This window comes from Podarcis filfolensis (assembly GCF_964270895.1).
Source record: "Podarcis filfolensis genome assembly, chromosome: 2".
Lineage (NCBI taxonomy): Eukaryota > Metazoa > Chordata > Lepidosauria > Squamata > Lacertidae > Podarcis > Podarcis filfolensis.
The window spans coordinates 62,404,520-62,420,854 of record NC_139605.1 but is presented as its reverse complement, the minus strand read 5'-3'; the positions used below and the strand labels follow the sequence as shown (position 1 = coordinate 62,420,854).

The 16,335-nt window shown below is 43.4% G+C and overlaps 1 protein-coding gene and 2 long non-coding RNA genes across 9 annotated transcripts in view; 2 read left to right on the top strand and 1 right to left on the bottom strand.

The window, feature by feature from the left end:
- CAMK2A (calcium/calmodulin dependent protein kinase II alpha) overlaps positions 1-16,335 on the bottom strand; it is a gene marked incomplete at its 3' end in the record, with an annotated part of 116,656 nt that overhangs the window by 8,422 nt on the left and 91,899 nt on the right. The window contains exons 13-19 of one of the 5 annotated variants that reach the window (XR_014543340.1): positions 14,925-14,965; positions 10,630-10,662; positions 9,519-9,567; positions 5,475-5,550; positions 3,333-3,427; positions 2,066-2,294; positions 602-697 (exon numbers count right to left, since the gene is read on the bottom strand). Coding sequence is in view for 3 of the 5 variants with exons in the window: in XM_083594667.1 (XP_083450793.1) it covers positions 2,066-2,294; positions 3,333-3,427; positions 5,475-5,550; positions 9,519-9,567; positions 10,630-10,662; positions 14,925-14,965 (523 nt within the window). Of the gene's footprint in view, positions 1-601; positions 698-2,061; positions 2,295-3,332; positions 3,428-5,474; positions 5,551-9,518; positions 9,568-10,629; positions 10,663-14,924; positions 14,966-16,335 lie in introns of those variants that run through there. The other 4 variants (XR_014543341.1, XM_083594667.1, XM_083594668.1 and 1 more) reach the window with 4 other exon arrangements.
- Positions 1-16,335, top strand: part of LOC310753426 — a 42,252-nt gene that overhangs the window by 20,211 nt on the left and 5,706 nt on the right. For 2 of the 3 annotated variants that reach the window (XR_014543345.1, XR_014543346.1), the window contains one exon: positions 3,607-4,208. The exons of the other annotated variant lie outside the window; for it this stretch is intronic. This is a non-coding gene — a long non-coding RNA (uncharacterized lncRNA). Of the gene's footprint in view, positions 1-3,606; positions 4,209-16,335 lie in introns of those variants that run through there. 3 annotated transcript variants of the gene reach the window in all.
- Positions 9,567-14,966, top strand: LOC310753436. Its single transcript, XR_014543348.1, has 2 exons — positions 9,567-9,705; positions 14,748-14,966. It is a non-coding gene; the product is annotated as an uncharacterized lncRNA (long non-coding RNA).

Sequence of the window (16,335 nt, the reverse complement as noted above, 5' to 3'; positions counted from 1 at the left end):
CAGCTACCGCAAATAGGGTAGATGATTCTGTCAGTTTCACTTTTTCTCTGTCCCCCCCCAACCTTAATTTAAGTTCACCACATTTCTATCAGTCTGTGATTTTTCTTTTTAAAAAGTCCTCATTAAGATTTGTTTGCATTTTAGTGCACATTTCTCCTAATATACACATTTTTGCAAGTAAATTATCTAATGCAATGCATTTTAGCATGTTGCTTTCACTAATATATATGTATTTTATGAACACTTGCCCCTAACAGACATATTTTTGTTCACATTTTGTTCACATTTCCTGAATTTCACAAGTGGGAATTACACAGGTTTGCACGACATTTTTCCTCCATCCCTAACTGCAAACAAATTTGTTTAATCCCCAGCGGGGTGTGTTCTTGTACATCACCTTGAACACTTTTTTATTTAAGCAGAGAGGCAATTCATACAAGCAATGAATGAATGACTCTAACTTCAGTAGTAGTTTTCAACAGAGTGAGTAACCCCTATCACGCTGGCCACTAAGGGCTAGCCGTGGAGTCTCATCAAACCTGGACAAAAGATACTCTTCTCTGCTATCAGGGATGCCCATATGGAATCTTCTTGCACTCACATCAGAAACAGATGATCAGACACACGTGAAGTATCTGATGCTGGACTGTATCATTCCAGAGTGCAGGTAGGGGCTTGTGTGTTTGAATGTTCCCGCCTATTAAAAAACAAACAGTGTATACCCTTAACTTCATTTCTGCACCTTCACACCTTGTTATCAAGAAGTTTAGAGAGTGATAAAATAACACAGTTTTTCCCTCTTCACTTTCAACTCTACCTTATGGATAATAAAGTTATTTTCATTTCTTTTGATGATTTAAACTGGCAGTGCATTTGTTAACATGAAATACGAGGATGCATCTTTCTTTACTGAGAAAACACCTATGACAGTCATAACATCACAGTAAGAAAATGAATGGGGATGGGGAGAAGAACGTGGGAGCCCCAATTCTGAATGACATCACTAAAAGTTGAAACTTCTAAACCAATATAAACCAGGTTGGGTTGGTATTTTGCAATTAATTTGGCATGCTCTGGCATTATAAATATCTCCTGTCATGTGACCAGATTCAAACATCATGTTCACAAATAATTTGACATGGTGAAATTACCATGTGAAAAAGTGACCTGTGAACTGGGTCTGAGAGAGAGAGCGAGAGAGAGAATGTTAAACTTGCTCTAACTCCAAGAACCAGTCATTAGACACTTCTATTCCAGGCATGTCATTGCCACCAATAAAATACCATTCTGAGCCTACCACATTTGGGGGGTCTTCTCCATTCTGGCAGCATGCACGTGGATCTTAACAAATCATTAAACAATAATGTGTGACTGTAACTGGTGGGACGTTAAACTAAATATGCATGAATTGCCTTCAAATCTCTTGTAATTTAATGCCATGAATGCATCCTTGCATAAAGGCAAATGAATAATCCCCGTCTGGGTTTCCCAATGTGGTGCCTGCAGGCACTACAGCACTCTCAGGCATCTGTCAAAGCCCCCTCCAATTTTAAGTTTTGTTTTAAAATTGTGGTTTGGGGCTTTTCATTGTTTGAGGGGGAGGTACCTGTGTTGGGGGGAGGTGTTGCATTTTCCCCCCATCTGTTTTATTTGTTGGGAGTGGTGGTGTAGGTGTTTGATTTTGAGAGACCGGGGGGGGGGGAGGGGGGGAGGTCTGAGCACTGTCAGTTTTTCTTCTGGGAAATTTATTTTATTTTGTGGTGCCCACAACAGTTACTTAGATTTCCAAAAGCGCCCCCAGGCCCAACAAGGTGGGGGACCACTGACATAGATAAAAGTTCTTTCAGGAAGGTTTTGACCTAGCTACAAATATTGTTAAGCCACGCATAGATGTGTTACATTTGGCCTTTGCTGCTGTTCTTTCCTTCTACTGCCTTGCTTATACTCTCACCTTTAATTTACACTTATCTACTCCTGTTTACACTGTGGAAACGGAATATTCAGTTTTCAATAGTATGACAAGAGTGGCTTTGAGAGGGATCACCAAGGCCTGGGGATGACTTACTGTGGTAAGACAGAAGGTGCTCCAGATCTGTGGAAGTGAACAATTTGCCATTTGCCATCCCGGCGGTGCCAGATTCGGGTCTCCTCCGACTGTGCAGTGCGAGGGATCCCACTGGTGTCGACGTACTGCGTGATGCGGATGTAGGCAATGCAGGCAGATTCATCTCCCATTAAGTGAATGTGAGGGTTCAGGATGGTAGTGTGCACCGGCTTGCTGTTTCTAGACCACACTGGGGGTTGAGGGGAAAGCCAGTGAGATCAATGCTGCCTGCGTCTCCCCATAACTAGGATGGACATCTTTCTCTAATCTTTATAAAATCATTGTAGCAACAAGGAAAAAGAAGGCATATGCAGAATATTTCTAGGCTTGTTTAAGTTTATGTCCCAATCATAGGGAGATTATTCTCTTAAAAATTCATTAAATTGCATTCACTGGCCAGTTCACATTCTAAAAACTAAAAACATCGTTTGGGATTTCAACATTATCAGCAAAAGTACTGTAGCTTGCCAGGTGGAACAATTCCCCCTGCTCCTGTGTTGTTCTGGGGGGTTCTCCTGACCCCCACCCCAGCCATTGGGGGTGGGGCACTGCTGAGAGAGGGTTCATTAGGTGAATCCTGCTCATCCACTCTACATTCAACCATTTGTGATTTGGTTTGAAACTTTGGAAATGAGTGAGAGATTAAGAGCACAAGCCTAACCAAATCTACTTAGAAGTAAACCTTCAAATGCATACCTATGAGCTTACAAAGCTGACACATACTATTGGTCCATCCAGCCCAGCATGGTCTATTCAGTCTGGGAATGACTTTCCAGGGCCTCAGACAGATGTCTTTCTTAGCCTTGATACAGATATGCTTTTTAACAGGAGGTGTCAGCAGTTAAATCTGAGCTCGTGCTGTATCTCTGATATACTGTCCTGCCCTTAAATGCATGTGCTAGTTCAGCCAAGTTGTCCTTATCTTTTCAGAAAGCTCAAAAAGAGATAAGACAAATTTAAGGGATGTTAGGCCTATCTATTGCTGTGAACCAAAATGTTCAAAGGATGAAATTTCTACTCTGACAAGCAGAATCTTGGTGGGTAACAGGATAGAAGATTCCATCTATATGCCTTCAAATCTCTTAACATACTGTATTTTAAAACAAACTGATTGTAGTTAAGAGGCTGGTCACTGGGCTAGAAGGCTGATGAAGTGACCCAATATTGCAAATATTTCCATTCTGATAAGAGAGTCAAAGGGCCTTTTGACAAGGCAGAGGGTGCTTACAGTTTTCAAAGTAGAATCTATGGAAATCCAGCCCTTCCACCAGGTTCCCTAGGGCTTCTGGTTCAAAAGCTGTCATCCCAGGGTCACACATTTTCCTGGAAGAGCCCATGAAAGGACCAGGGTCAGGGTGGAGAGAGAAAAGGAAGTTAAATAACCTCATTGTCTAGTCACATGTCTTCATTCCTATGGATTTAACACCAATGAAGTTAACCTGTCTATGCAATACAAATACATAATTTCTTTCTCATAATCTATTTTAATTTCTTTCTCTTAGCTCTTAAGCATACCACTGTGCTCAGTGACATACTTCAATAGTTTCTCTGCTTCTTGGCCTGTGACCTTAAAGGACATGTTTTTCTCGGTTTTGAAGAGTGAGGGGCTGCAATATTTTCCTAATGGATTGAAGAAATTGTCATTTTGGTGGCAGGTTAAAGGAAGCATCTGTAAAACCCTCCTGCAGGATGGACAAGCTCCATGTCTTGAGTGCCCTTTATTTGCCCCAGAGCTTTCCCCGCAAAAACTCACTCTTTAAAGCTCAATCGGAGCAAATGGCAATCCACGAAAAATCTGAATTGACATTTGCTCTGATTTTGATGTGTTGGCAGGTGGGCTTTTTCTAGGCCCAGGTAATTGTGAATAAACTCAGAGCAGTGCTGGCTCCCAATGTCTTTCCAAGAACAATCTGCAGGGCTGGTGTTAATAGCCATGAATGATTGTGGTCTGTTTCATATTAGAGAACACTCCCTGCTCCTATATGAGACCACCCACCAATACATCAAAATCATCTGACAGGTCTCTGCTTTAACTTTCATCTTTGTCAGAGGCTAGACGGAAAACAACAGTAAGTAGTGCCTTCATTATGGAACACTGTTTTCCTGAAGACTCGCCACATCAGCTCATTTTTTATTTTTAGAAAGTTAGTTAAAAGACAAAAAAATCATTTTGTTCCAGTGGGCTTTTGGGAGGGAAGGTGGGAGGGTCACTTTGTTGACTGTATGAACTGGCAGAGATTTTTATGTTTCATAAATCTACTAGGGAAGGTTCTCCGTCGACTCTTCCTTGCCACTAATTCGTTCTTGATTTGTTGCCTATATCTGTAATCTAATCCGATATTGCTTCATATTGTTTGTATTAATTGTTGTTTTATGCCACGCTGCCAACTGCGTAGGGGACTTTATGGAGCCATCCTTGGGCAGATTCAAAACAAATCAATAAAATATATCCAGCCTTATTGAAGTTAGCAGAACATGCATCAGTTCCAGTGTGCTGGCATCCTGCCTTAGTAAACAAATGGGCTTCAACTGAGGTTTCAAATTTTATATATATAGGTGAAAAGCACTCATTTAACCCATTACCCACAATGGAAATACTATTATAAATTACGGAGGTTAACTTTGGGTTCCTCATTATCTTGTTAAGCTTTAATGAGTTAGTGCTAACTATTTTGAAGTTATGCTGAGATGAGCGTAAAGTAAGCTTCATTTAGGAACATGGGAATCTGCCTTATACTGAGTCAGCCTATTGGTTTCTCTCTCAACTCTACCTGGGAAGGCCAGGGACTGAGCATGGAACTTTCTGCACAAAATGCAGAAGCTCCAGCACTGACCTGTGCTCCTTCCCATAACATTACCGTGCTAACTGGTTGATTCATAAAGACAGAAAGGGGTTTTGTTTGCACGTTTGTTTTCAAACAGGCCCTTCTTGTAGACAGGAGAAAAACAAACTCAGCAGCCTCTACTCTTTGTCAATAAACCCATGCTTCTTTGTTCTCTTAACCAGGAATCCAGGGCCTTTGCTTGCTCACTCAGCAGTAATAGCTGCGATTTATCCTTGGCCAGACTGCAAAATGAATCCATCCATTTTAATTTTGATGGGAGATAATAATGACAGAGTGGCTCGGTAGGAACAGAAGAAACGGAAAACACAAGTTCTTGAAGTCCATTTCTAGCTGTGCTTTGAAAACCCATAAAAGAAAAACACTAATTTGCTTGCCTTCAGAGCAACCTGACATTTCAAAACTGTTTTTTCACAGTTAAGGCCATTTGAAGGATTTCCTGCTAACCCTCTTCCTCCATACTGGGCCAGCTCAGGAATATACTTCGCTCTCTTGTTAAAGTCAAGACACCCACTGGGCACACTCACGTGTAGGACTCAAAGTCCCCATTGCTTATTGCTTCAATCAGCTGCTCCGTCACCTTAATGATTTCCTGTTTTCGTACTGTTGGTTTAAGGGGGGGGGAAGAAGGGAGAGAAAATATTGAATGTAAATAAGACAGTGAGAAAGGGCATTGTTAGAGCTGTGTGGATGTCATAGTGCTGTGAACTGCAGAAAGTGGTAGTGCACGTAGAACTCGACTTTCTAAAAATGCCTGCTTTCATTTTAAAAAGCACCTCAAGTTTCTAGTCCTTATTGCTGTGAAGATGTATTTGAAAATCTTTGGGGCAATGCCTTTGAAAATCTCAGCAGGCGGCCAAGAAGATCAGAAGTTGAGGACAGGGCTTCTTTGCTTCTGCCCTTCTCAGAACTACCAAAACTAGAAAACTGAATTGCTTGCATACAGATTTATTTATTTATTTATTTATTTTAACTTACAGACGGCCCTGGATAGTCTGGCAGAAGGGGGGGGGGGAATTTAAAGAAAGACTTACTAGATGGAGAGATTATAAAAACGGCTGGGAAAAGATACTCCTCCAGAATGAGGAAGATTTAGAAATCTTTGGTTCTGTTTCTACCTTTCGGTGGAAGGGCTGAGGGAAAGGCCAGCTCAGTATTTAGTGATTGCCTAGAGCGGGGGTGAGGTCCATGCAGCCCTCCTGATGTCGCTGGACTACAACGCCTGTCCATTTAGCCATGCAGGCTGGAGGTGGCAGATTAGTTCCCAGCCTCGGAAGAATCAACTACAGGGCAAGCCTTACCATAAACACCTCAGCTGTGGTGGTGCTTGGCAGGTGAAACACAAGCAGCCTTCAGAGGCATTTACAGACATGGCTGGTGCTTTCCTGCCAGCCTGCACAGCTCTTTCAACACAGTGGCTGAGGCACAGACAAGCAATTACACCAGGCTTAGGGAGGAAAGCTTTTGTTGCTCAGCTACATCACACCCCAGCAGGGAGAGGAACTGGCATAGGAAACACATGGAACAGCAAGGAGACCCTGGCAGCGGGGGAAGGATAGTAAGAGGGGGTAGAATGAGAACAAAAGGCATCAGTGCAGACTGAGGACTGAGAAGAGGCGGAGGAGAGCGTTGTTACAAAACGGCACCTTTCTTGGCCAAAGAGCAGCTTGTTTTCACTTTTGGCCATGAGTGAGCAACTGCCACTTCATTTAAAAACAAACCTTGGCAGGGCAAGCTGCTTTCCTGGCACTCTGAGCAGCACTGCTAGAACAGCCATGGTGGTATCTCCTTTTGCATGTGCAACTTTTTGCACAGTGGAGAGCACAGTCTTAGACTAGGGCCAGGGGGTGCGACAATCACATATGCAAACACGGCTCGCCAGTTTGTGGGAGCTTCCCACACCAGTAGCAGCGTCTTCACTGGAGAGATGGCTCTGGTCACACCAGTCAGGAGACCCACACAGGTGCCAAGTGGGACCTGTTGTATTCAGAGGCCTGAGACTCTTAGTGGCCTAAAGCACAGCGAGGTTGTCCCCTTCTACTGGCCTGCTGTGTTTCAAGTTGCAGTTGCACACTGTACACACCAGAAAGGGGGCCGGGATGCCTTCACCTGATGTGTGTTACCTGTTTGGTTTCCCTGCCAAACTCCTATTCATTAAGTTGTCATCTGAGCATGTGCAATGGTGGTCTCAAATGTACACACCTCAACTTAACGGTGATTGTGGCTTATGTTTTCAAATCAGATGGAAGCTGTTGTGAGGGAAAACACGCCAAACAGCAGGATTTCTTTAGAAACTACTGGTTGTTGTTGTTTTGTTATTATTATTAGTAGTACTAGGATTGATTGCAGGATTAGTATTAATTGATATCAAGCATAAAATGAGTAAATGAATGACATGTTACAAGGTGCTCCCTTCTTCAGGCTTGTGTTTAAAAGCTCAAGATATGTGAGGAGGCAACTTTTTCCTTCCTTTAAGTTTCTAAAGGTTCAAAACATTGGTAAATATGTAATTTTGATCTCTGCATAGGGAAGCTGTTGTGGGGATGGCAGCTTGATGAGCTGAGAAATGCCAGATAGGGAAAGAATTAAGCACACAGTATCCCAAGCCACTGGCTTCTCTGCCCCAAGGCTTCCTCACAAAAAAAAAAGCCTTCCTCACAAACCTTTTCTTTTAAAAAATGGTGCTGGGACTCGTTACAGGTACTTGCATCTCATGTGCTTTTAGCCCCTACACCCTTGTGAACAAATGACTTGTCATGGGAGGCTGTGTGCCCCGATTATATGGGATTATTATTCCTGAAAGGCAGGCTTGAAGTAGTGGCTGTGAGGTTTACCTGGATCCCTGGGTCAGAATCTGTGTGGGTTGCTTGCAGCAACAAAATATGAACAGCCTCTTTGTGCCTCCCCCCCCCCCAAGGAATGAGAAAATGTGCCAAGTCAAGTTCCTCAGGTTTCTTTCACTGCCCTTCAAAAGATAGATGCTTTAAAGTTTGGAACAACAAACTTCTTTAAAAAACAAACACAGAGACCTCACCATTACCCTCCTTTTCACTTTAAAGAAGCCTTGAAGACAATACAAATTTTAGGATGATTCTTTTCTGTCCTCTTTCCTTACCTCTGCTTTTTGTTGGATCTGCAAGAGGGCTGAAATCTCTTAGAAATCCAGCAACACATTCAGGGAACTGGATCTTCCAAAAGACTGTGCCAAAGCATTCCAATGTGCTTATTAATAAGGCTAAAATATGGGTGTCCTGTGGGTAGATCTAATTCCCTATACTAAAGAGACAAAGTGGTTAATGATAAAATGCGCAGGGAAGCCTTTCCTCATCAGCAGTGTTTCTATCATTTCATATTAATTTGCCACACGCACACTCCTGCCTTTCCTGTGGGAGTTATTCCCAGAGAGACAAATTTTCAATTAACTTTAATGTCAGGCCAAAGTCCATCTCCACAGCAGATGAGTTCCTTTCATTTGGGGAGACTTTACAAATTAACACTGATTTCCCAAGCTATTATGGGAACGCTGTGGCCTTGTCAGGCAGTAAGAAAGAGGCCTCACTAAGGTTGTTCCCAAAGACTGGTTTAAAATGGTGACAGTGAAACAACTTCCATAGAGACTCGGTGGAGAAGAGGAATGAAAAAGTCAGTGTTTGCCAAGTTGTTAGAAAAATCACAACACACTGCAAGCTGAACCGAGGGAGAGCAAGGGATTTAAGTATCTAGGGCAGCCTTTTGCAAACTTGAGTCTCCAGATATTGCTGAACTTCAACTCTCATTAGCCCCTGCATGCATAGCAAATGACCGAAGACAATGCCAAAGGCGAGGCTGGGATTGAAAGGTGCATGACTGTTAAGTCCTTCGCATGCTGCCCTGCTAGCCCTATGCCACTTCGCAAGGCTGGAATCTGATCTGAATGATTCACCCGGCAAATCATTCAGATCTGAGCCCAGCCTCGTCATGTGGTGCAGGGCTGGCAGGAGGCGTGAAGAGCCAAATGCGCAGTGCTCCCCAGAAAAATGTGCCCAGGGTCATCACCCCGGCAGCGCCCCCCTCCAACGCTATGTCCCTGAGTAGGTGTGGTGCAGTGGTATGTACAAATGAGGTCTAATTGCCTTGCTAATTCACAAATGGTAGTCACAACAGCGGTATTATTCTGTAGGAGAATTTTGCGCATTGCACATAAATTGATACAGGACCACTTATAATGAAATTTGAGTCTTTTAGACGCATCACAGTAAATTTCTCCACACAGTTGATTTTTCTTTTACTTCACAAAATAAGTTTTAGCTTGCAAATTCACAACAGAATAGTTTTGTGATAGCTGAACAGTTTTACTGACCAATCCTGGTCAGTGGGCTATAGAGTAAGGATGAAGTTTTCATTCCTTGAAAAATTGATGAAAAATAAAACCCGAAACTTCAATTTTCATTTTAGTATTTGAACAGCTCTACCTATATAGGCTGACAGCGAGAATTGCCTAGGGGTCCATAGTCTCACAACTCATGCTTACTGGAAGTCATTGACTAAAAAGGGTTTCCTTTTACCTCTTCCGCCACAGTCTTATACTATACCTTTGGTGTCTTCATCCTCAATGGTGGTGTTTGTGCTCTCTGAAGATTCCTGGAGAAAGAACGGAGAGGACAGAAGCAGAATAAGATGCACCCAAATGGCTTCCCCCCCCAGAAAAATCCTGACCGGTAACCCATCACCCAGGTTCTACCTCAACAGGACCAAACACTGCAAAGGGACGAAAACCAGGTAAGCATCAGATAAAAGCACTTGTCAGTAACCACAGATTTTGCTTTGTGACTGTAATACTTGTCTTGACTTTGAAACCACAACTGAGCCGGAGGTCCGATTGTGAAGAATCTTGCAGGAGTGAATTCACTAGTATTCCACTGCACTACTATCAGGAGTGAGAGGCTTGACATCTCCTACAGCTACAGCTAGCAGGGGGCAAGAAGGGCTGTGTAGGAGTGAAAGACACCATGTTGACTACAGTTGGGAGAGGAATGTACAAATTAACAAAGAGAGGGAGCTCGGATGAGAGAGTGAGGGAGATTGTGCAGGAGTGAAAGAGACCACATTGACCGCATAGTAAAGAAAGAAATGTACACTCAAACAGAGAGGGCTGCCAAGAACCACATGGACCGCCAAAGGCTGACACACACCTCTTTCCATAAACAGCCAACTGGTACACAGATTAACACAGAGAAAGGGAACCATTTGCTTCTCATCAAGACAACTCTGGTAGCTGGGCTGCAACCACCAGTTCATCCCACCAGAGACATATTGCAAACAATATTAAACAGCAGATTGACCAAGGCCGTGCCAGCCATTTGGTCTCCTGTGACCGAACAGTTCCAGCAAAAGCCATATAAGATGGCCTTTCCTTCATGGCTGCTTGGACTGGTGCAGCTTGCAGATCTGCTAGAGGAGAAGTTCCATGGAGAACCTTTCGCTAGAAAATGGAATTAGGTTCTCAGTGCTCTTGGGCTTCAACTATCCTTCTGTTCCAGCCGTTCCTGTTTAGAAGGATCCCCATAGGGGAGGATGCTGCTCTGAAGGAATTACTTTCAGCCCTGCTCTCCACACCTCAGAGTGATTCCCCAAAACAGGGAGGGCTGGAAGATGTTGAGAGGCCCAACATTATCAGCATTGAGGAAGACAAAGGACACTCACCATTAACTGAACGCTGGAACTGGACTTTCTTTTCTGGAAAAACAAGGAGAAGAGATAGGACAAGAAGAGACACAGAGTGAGAAAGAAGGAAGAGAGCAGAACATGGGACGCAGTGGGTCCTAGGACACCTTTTTGCGATCCTACTAGAAAGGTGAAGAGTTTGTGAATAAACCTGATGCTTAATGCCAAAGAGAAGTCAAAACTCTCACAGTGCAAACCATGCCAATCTAACTTTCCAGCACAATTAACAAATCCATCAGCCTTGCCCACTATTCTATGTTTGGACCCACAGATGTCTGCATCCCTATGAACCTTAATATCCTGACCCAGGGCAGGGCTCCACCTTAACATCTCTCCTGCCATTTTCTAATCCAATCCAACAAAAGATTTCCAAGCTAAAGAGGAATCATGTTTTGAGATCCATAAATACTAGTCATCAAGCTAAAACTGCCACACCAACTTAACTTGTGGACACAACAATATCTGAATACAGCCCTCCATAAATGAAATGCTATACTTTTCCAACCCTCCTTGCCACTGTGACTTTGCATCATTCTACTTGTGGCAGCAAGAAGCTGGAGACATTAAAGACTGGAATTGTTCACTTTGAATCCTAAAAGAATAAAGCCAGAAGAAATCCAAATGATCCTCCACTGCACCAAATAAGGATGGGCATTTTACATCTATAGCATCTCTAAAAGCCTTCATAGACAGTTACACTAGTGCTGAACAGTCTTGTTATTCACTAATCTAAATCTGCATTCTCACTGTGATCGAAATTTGTTGCTTCTCATCCTGTCTTCAGTGATCACTCTTCTAAGGTCACGTCTGCACATCGTTTTGGCATGATAATTTGGGCACTTAAAAGTCTTCACTATCCACACTAAGATGCAAGCATCTTGCCATTTGCAATGGTTATGAGATAATATCAGTGTTTGTTTGGAGCAGCCCAGTTATAATGCTGTACATTGCACCAAATCAGAGTGGGGGTTGTTTGGGTGGGATGTGAATGCCTATATCAGAGCTAGGAGAGGCTTGCTAGGGCATGAAAAATACAAATGAAGTAGATGATGTTCAAACTTTGAGCCAAGTGACCCCCTTTTTCTAGATTTGTGCAAGTTCAGCAACAAGTATCTGGGTGAGAAGAAACAGAGCAGTGTGCAGGAAAGTGCTATCACATAGCTTTCACCGGGGATTTCTTTTAAAAGTGTGAGAAAACCTTGAGAGAATGACTGAAACCACAGGTGAACTGCAATGTTTACATGGACTACGACTGCAGTTTTTAGGAGTGGAAAGTCTGATTCATATAATCCCAGCATTGTACCAAAGGTGGTAAATCAACACAATGCCAAATGGTGGAAGTGAGTTTATTTGCATTGCAGACATGACCTAAGAAGCTCCTTCAACACCTCAAAGTAGTACTGAACAGCTCACAGCAGAAATCCTGCAAATAATTCAATATTTAAGACTTTTGTCTTTTGATTCTTGATGAGCTTCTCTCAACACAGTGCTTTAATGTACATCAAAAGAGAGGCACATCATGTCAGATTCCTAATTATCACTCAAAAGAGTCTTGAATAAGTTCTCTATTTCCTACCCCACAAATCCATTCTTGGCTTCTTCTTGCCTTCTTCACACTACTTCTTTCTGTCCTGTAGATGAAACTTGGAAAATGGATCTAGATGAAATCCAGAAAATGTAGCATCTAAACAGGCTCACCATAGGCATAGTGTAGAAGCCTCCATCCTAACCTTTTTCACTATTATTTATTTTAAAAGGTATCAAAACTGCATATATCTGGTGAGATGAAATGCATTCTATGAGCTACAGTAGAAAGAGCCCATTGGCACTTGGCGGTTCTGACTGCTTTATTTCATCATGTGAAATCCTCAGCTAGCCCTCTACAGCTTCTTCTCCAAAGCCAACAAAAAGACAAGAGAACAGACTCTACTACAACTCTTAGATTTGGTCCTTAAGCTATATATGATGGAGGTAGCTAGGCTCAGATGCATGGTGGCTCCACTGAGAACATCCCAAGAACCAAGAACTGTCTAGGAAACCTTACTGGACGGTAACTGTAGAAGCAATTGACGCAACATGACGCAACACAAAAGTGGTGACCTTATTAAAGTAGGACGTACATACAATAAAAGGATGCAACACAGGGCAGTGACTTTATTAATTTAGGATGTAACAGGATGTGACATGGGGCAGTGATTGCATTAATTAACAATGTAACAGGATGTGACACAGGGCAGTGAACTTGTTGAGTATCCACTGGTTACAAGAGGGGCAAAGCCTCTTCTCTCAATAAACTATTGGTGAAAGGGGTCTGTCGTCCTTTCTACTCTCCATGGATAGCATGTTTGCAGAGGTGGCACATAAATATCTACTTTTTCACTAAAAGGTATAGCCAAAGTAGGGGGTAATATCCTTTCTGCAATGGGGGGGGGTGTTGCCATTAACATGTTACTTCAAACACAGTAGGTAGGTTCTTTCTGTTAGCATGAACTGGTTAAACCAGAGAGTTTCATTAGAAAGGCAAGCTAACCATGAGATCGTGAACTAGACTCCACAATTTGTGGTGCCAACAGCCATCTCCTTCTACAGAGGGGGATATGAAAACTAAACAAGGTGAGGGGGAAGGAGAATCTGCAGCCAAGCCAATTTGACAATTAAGCCAAGTGGGATTCCACTGCTGGAATTGAGGTCTGTCCATCTGGGGTATTTCTGCAAAGAAATGGGGGTGAGATGACAGTGCCAGGAGTGGCTGTTAGCATAGGAAATAGGCAGATGGGCAAGCGTAAGTGTATCTCTTGGCCAAGAAACATTGTTGTCAGAATCTTCTTCATTCTTTGAAGAAACCTTTGCCACATCCTCAGATAGCCACCAAGTCTCATTTTGGCACCGTGGAAAGAGATGCCAGGCACCTGTCCAGAATACTCCAGTTTGGTTTCCAGAAAAGAAAATCATTATAACATCAGCACAAAGCCATTCTTTCAAACACTAGCATTCAAACTTCACAAATATTTCAGAGCTGGAATGGGTGATGTCACTAGAATGAGCAAACCTGTTCATCCATTAATCTGCATCTCTGCCAAATCAATGAACCAGGTTTCAAGGCATGACATGAGTGCTGCAAACCTAAAGGGACCAATGTAGAATCAAAAACCTGGAGGAGGCGAGTGTGTGTGTGTGTGTGTGTGTGTGTGTGTGTGTGTTGGGGAGGATTTCTTGTATCCCTAGTTCTGTTTTCAGTTTTAAACCCTTTCTCCCCTCCTTTTGGGTTGATGACAGAAACATCTATATTTTCTCATTCCTCCCAGGTTTTCAGTTGATCAGAAGATAGTTCATCAGGCCACAGTGGGAGACTCAGACTCAAATAAAACAGCAACGACCTATCTGAAAAGAAAAGGTGGCAGCTGGGCCCCTCGCCACTGCTCAGAGGCTCAGTCTAAACTGATGTCCACAGGAGCCAATCAAAGAAAGAGTCATCCTTGCTCCCACTCCCAATCCCATCTCCCTCTCTTCCATATTAAGTGTCTTTGTCTTACCTGTCACAGCCCCCTTTACAGTATTAAGAAATGCCCTAGAGCCAATTCAAATTGTTGGGCAGGGGGATGTGGTAAAGCTCTCTTGGCAGATCCATAACACCTCCAAATTCACTGAGGTGTTGATTTGTTTGTTTGGAAGTGCTTCCTTGTCAAGATATTCCTTCACACAGAAAGATAACATGCCAGGAAGAAGGCCTGCCTGATTTCTGAGGCACACTGTGGGATAATTCACTCCCACACAAGGACCGTAGGAGCATCAACCTCCAGATTTCTGAATCAGTTGGACTTGTGAGTTACTGTCCTCTTGTGGGGCTGTTTCACCATGGCCTCCAAACATTTGGATTGGCTCTGTTTCCCTGAAATGGCCGTAGCATAGTAACAGTAAGACAGTAGGAGAAAGGCACAAGCTTTTTCTCTCCTCTTGATGAAAAGAAAGCAGGAATGGGAAGAGATTATGAGGATATGAGTTAGCCAAGCAAATTGAACATGAGTCAAGGCATCCATTACTCTAAGCAGCAAACTTTGCTTAGGTAAAGGTATTTGTTTTTCCTTTTTTGCTTTCAGAGTGTGGAAATGTATTTCATGATGAGAAGAGGATGATGCAAGAGATCCACTAATGCAAGGCCTTAACGCAAAGGGCCTGGGCCACGCAGGGACCCATGACCACACAGTCCACCAGCCCAAACATTCCTGCCTTCTTGAGTACAGGCAAGCTGGTGGCTTTATGAGCCCAGGACTTACCTTGACGCCATCGTTCTTCTTGTTGCCACCACTTTTCCCTCCTGTGGAGAAAAAGTACCACGTCAAGAGGAACAGGCACGGTATCAGGGTCAGCACACTGAGAACCAGCAACATGGGGGGAGTTGTGTGAGAGCAGCAGAATGCAGGAACCGAAGATCACAGATTCAATGCCACCGCCTCCTCTGCTGGTAGCGAACTTGCTTTGCAATGATCCAGAGTTCTGGAGGAAGTCTCTTTCAGAAAACTATGAAGCTCACCAGCTGGATTACTGGGATCCTTCCCCGTGAAAAGCCACAGCCACTTGTACTCTCGGACTCCCAAATCTTTGAAGGAACCAGCAGAATGGCCAGCGACGGAGAGAGAAGGGAGCTGACAGAGCATTCTCTGACACTTGTTTCCTTCCTGAGAGGGCTCAAGGATCCTTCAACATGGCTTACAGGGATTCAGTCCTGCCCTGTGCCATCACCCTCACCTCCTGGGCTTGCCTGCCCTGTTTCGCGGTCTCAGATATGAACGCTAATGGCTCAACTATGATAAGATCAGCGTGCAATTGCCTGCCTGCCTGCCTTTCTCACACTCTGCCTCTTTCGCTAATTTTAGACCCCCATGCTGGTGGGGTCATGTGCTACAATTATGACATCCTGACAGCTGCAGCCCACATTTTGACAATGATGAAAAGCAGACATCTTCCCCCATGCCTCCCTCCCCCATGACTATCCCAGAGCCAGCCTCGTCTCCTGGGACTGCAGCCCACTCATAATCCCTCCCTCTTCCCTCTGTTGCCTTCAAATAGATTCTGAATGCATAAAACACACAGATATGAAGCATGGCATAAGCACGCTTGGCCTGACTGCAGCTTCTGAGCAAAAGATGACCCGGATAACCCTACCGTCAGTAGCAATCACTACTCTGGTTTTGGGCGGGGGGAACACACATCTGAACATGGAAGACAGAAAACTAAATAAAGGATCAAGATTTGAATTCCCTGATTTGAATTTCAGTGGTGAACCCTTATCACTTTTAGAGCAGTCTCAGCTGATTAACTCTCCTGCACCTCCACATTTTTCCATTTTTTAAATACAAACTTCCTAAGAGTGTCATGGTAGACAATCAACCCTAATTTCCTAGATTTTTCTTCAGTGATTTAATTATGTCCCCATTTGACCTTGTTTACTCCATTCAATAAGCAACCAGCCTGCATTAGCTAAGCATCTTATGTTATCTTTCCCTACAGTTTAGCATATATTTATTTAAATTCTACCCAGCCCTTTCCGCTTCGTCCAAGTGCTCATTGTGGCTAAGTGTTCCAGCTTATAATATGCAGCCCCATGCATAGTGTGTCACATGTGTATATTGCACAGGTGTACTACACTACATGTGCACGCTGTAGGAAGTCACAACCAACTGTGGT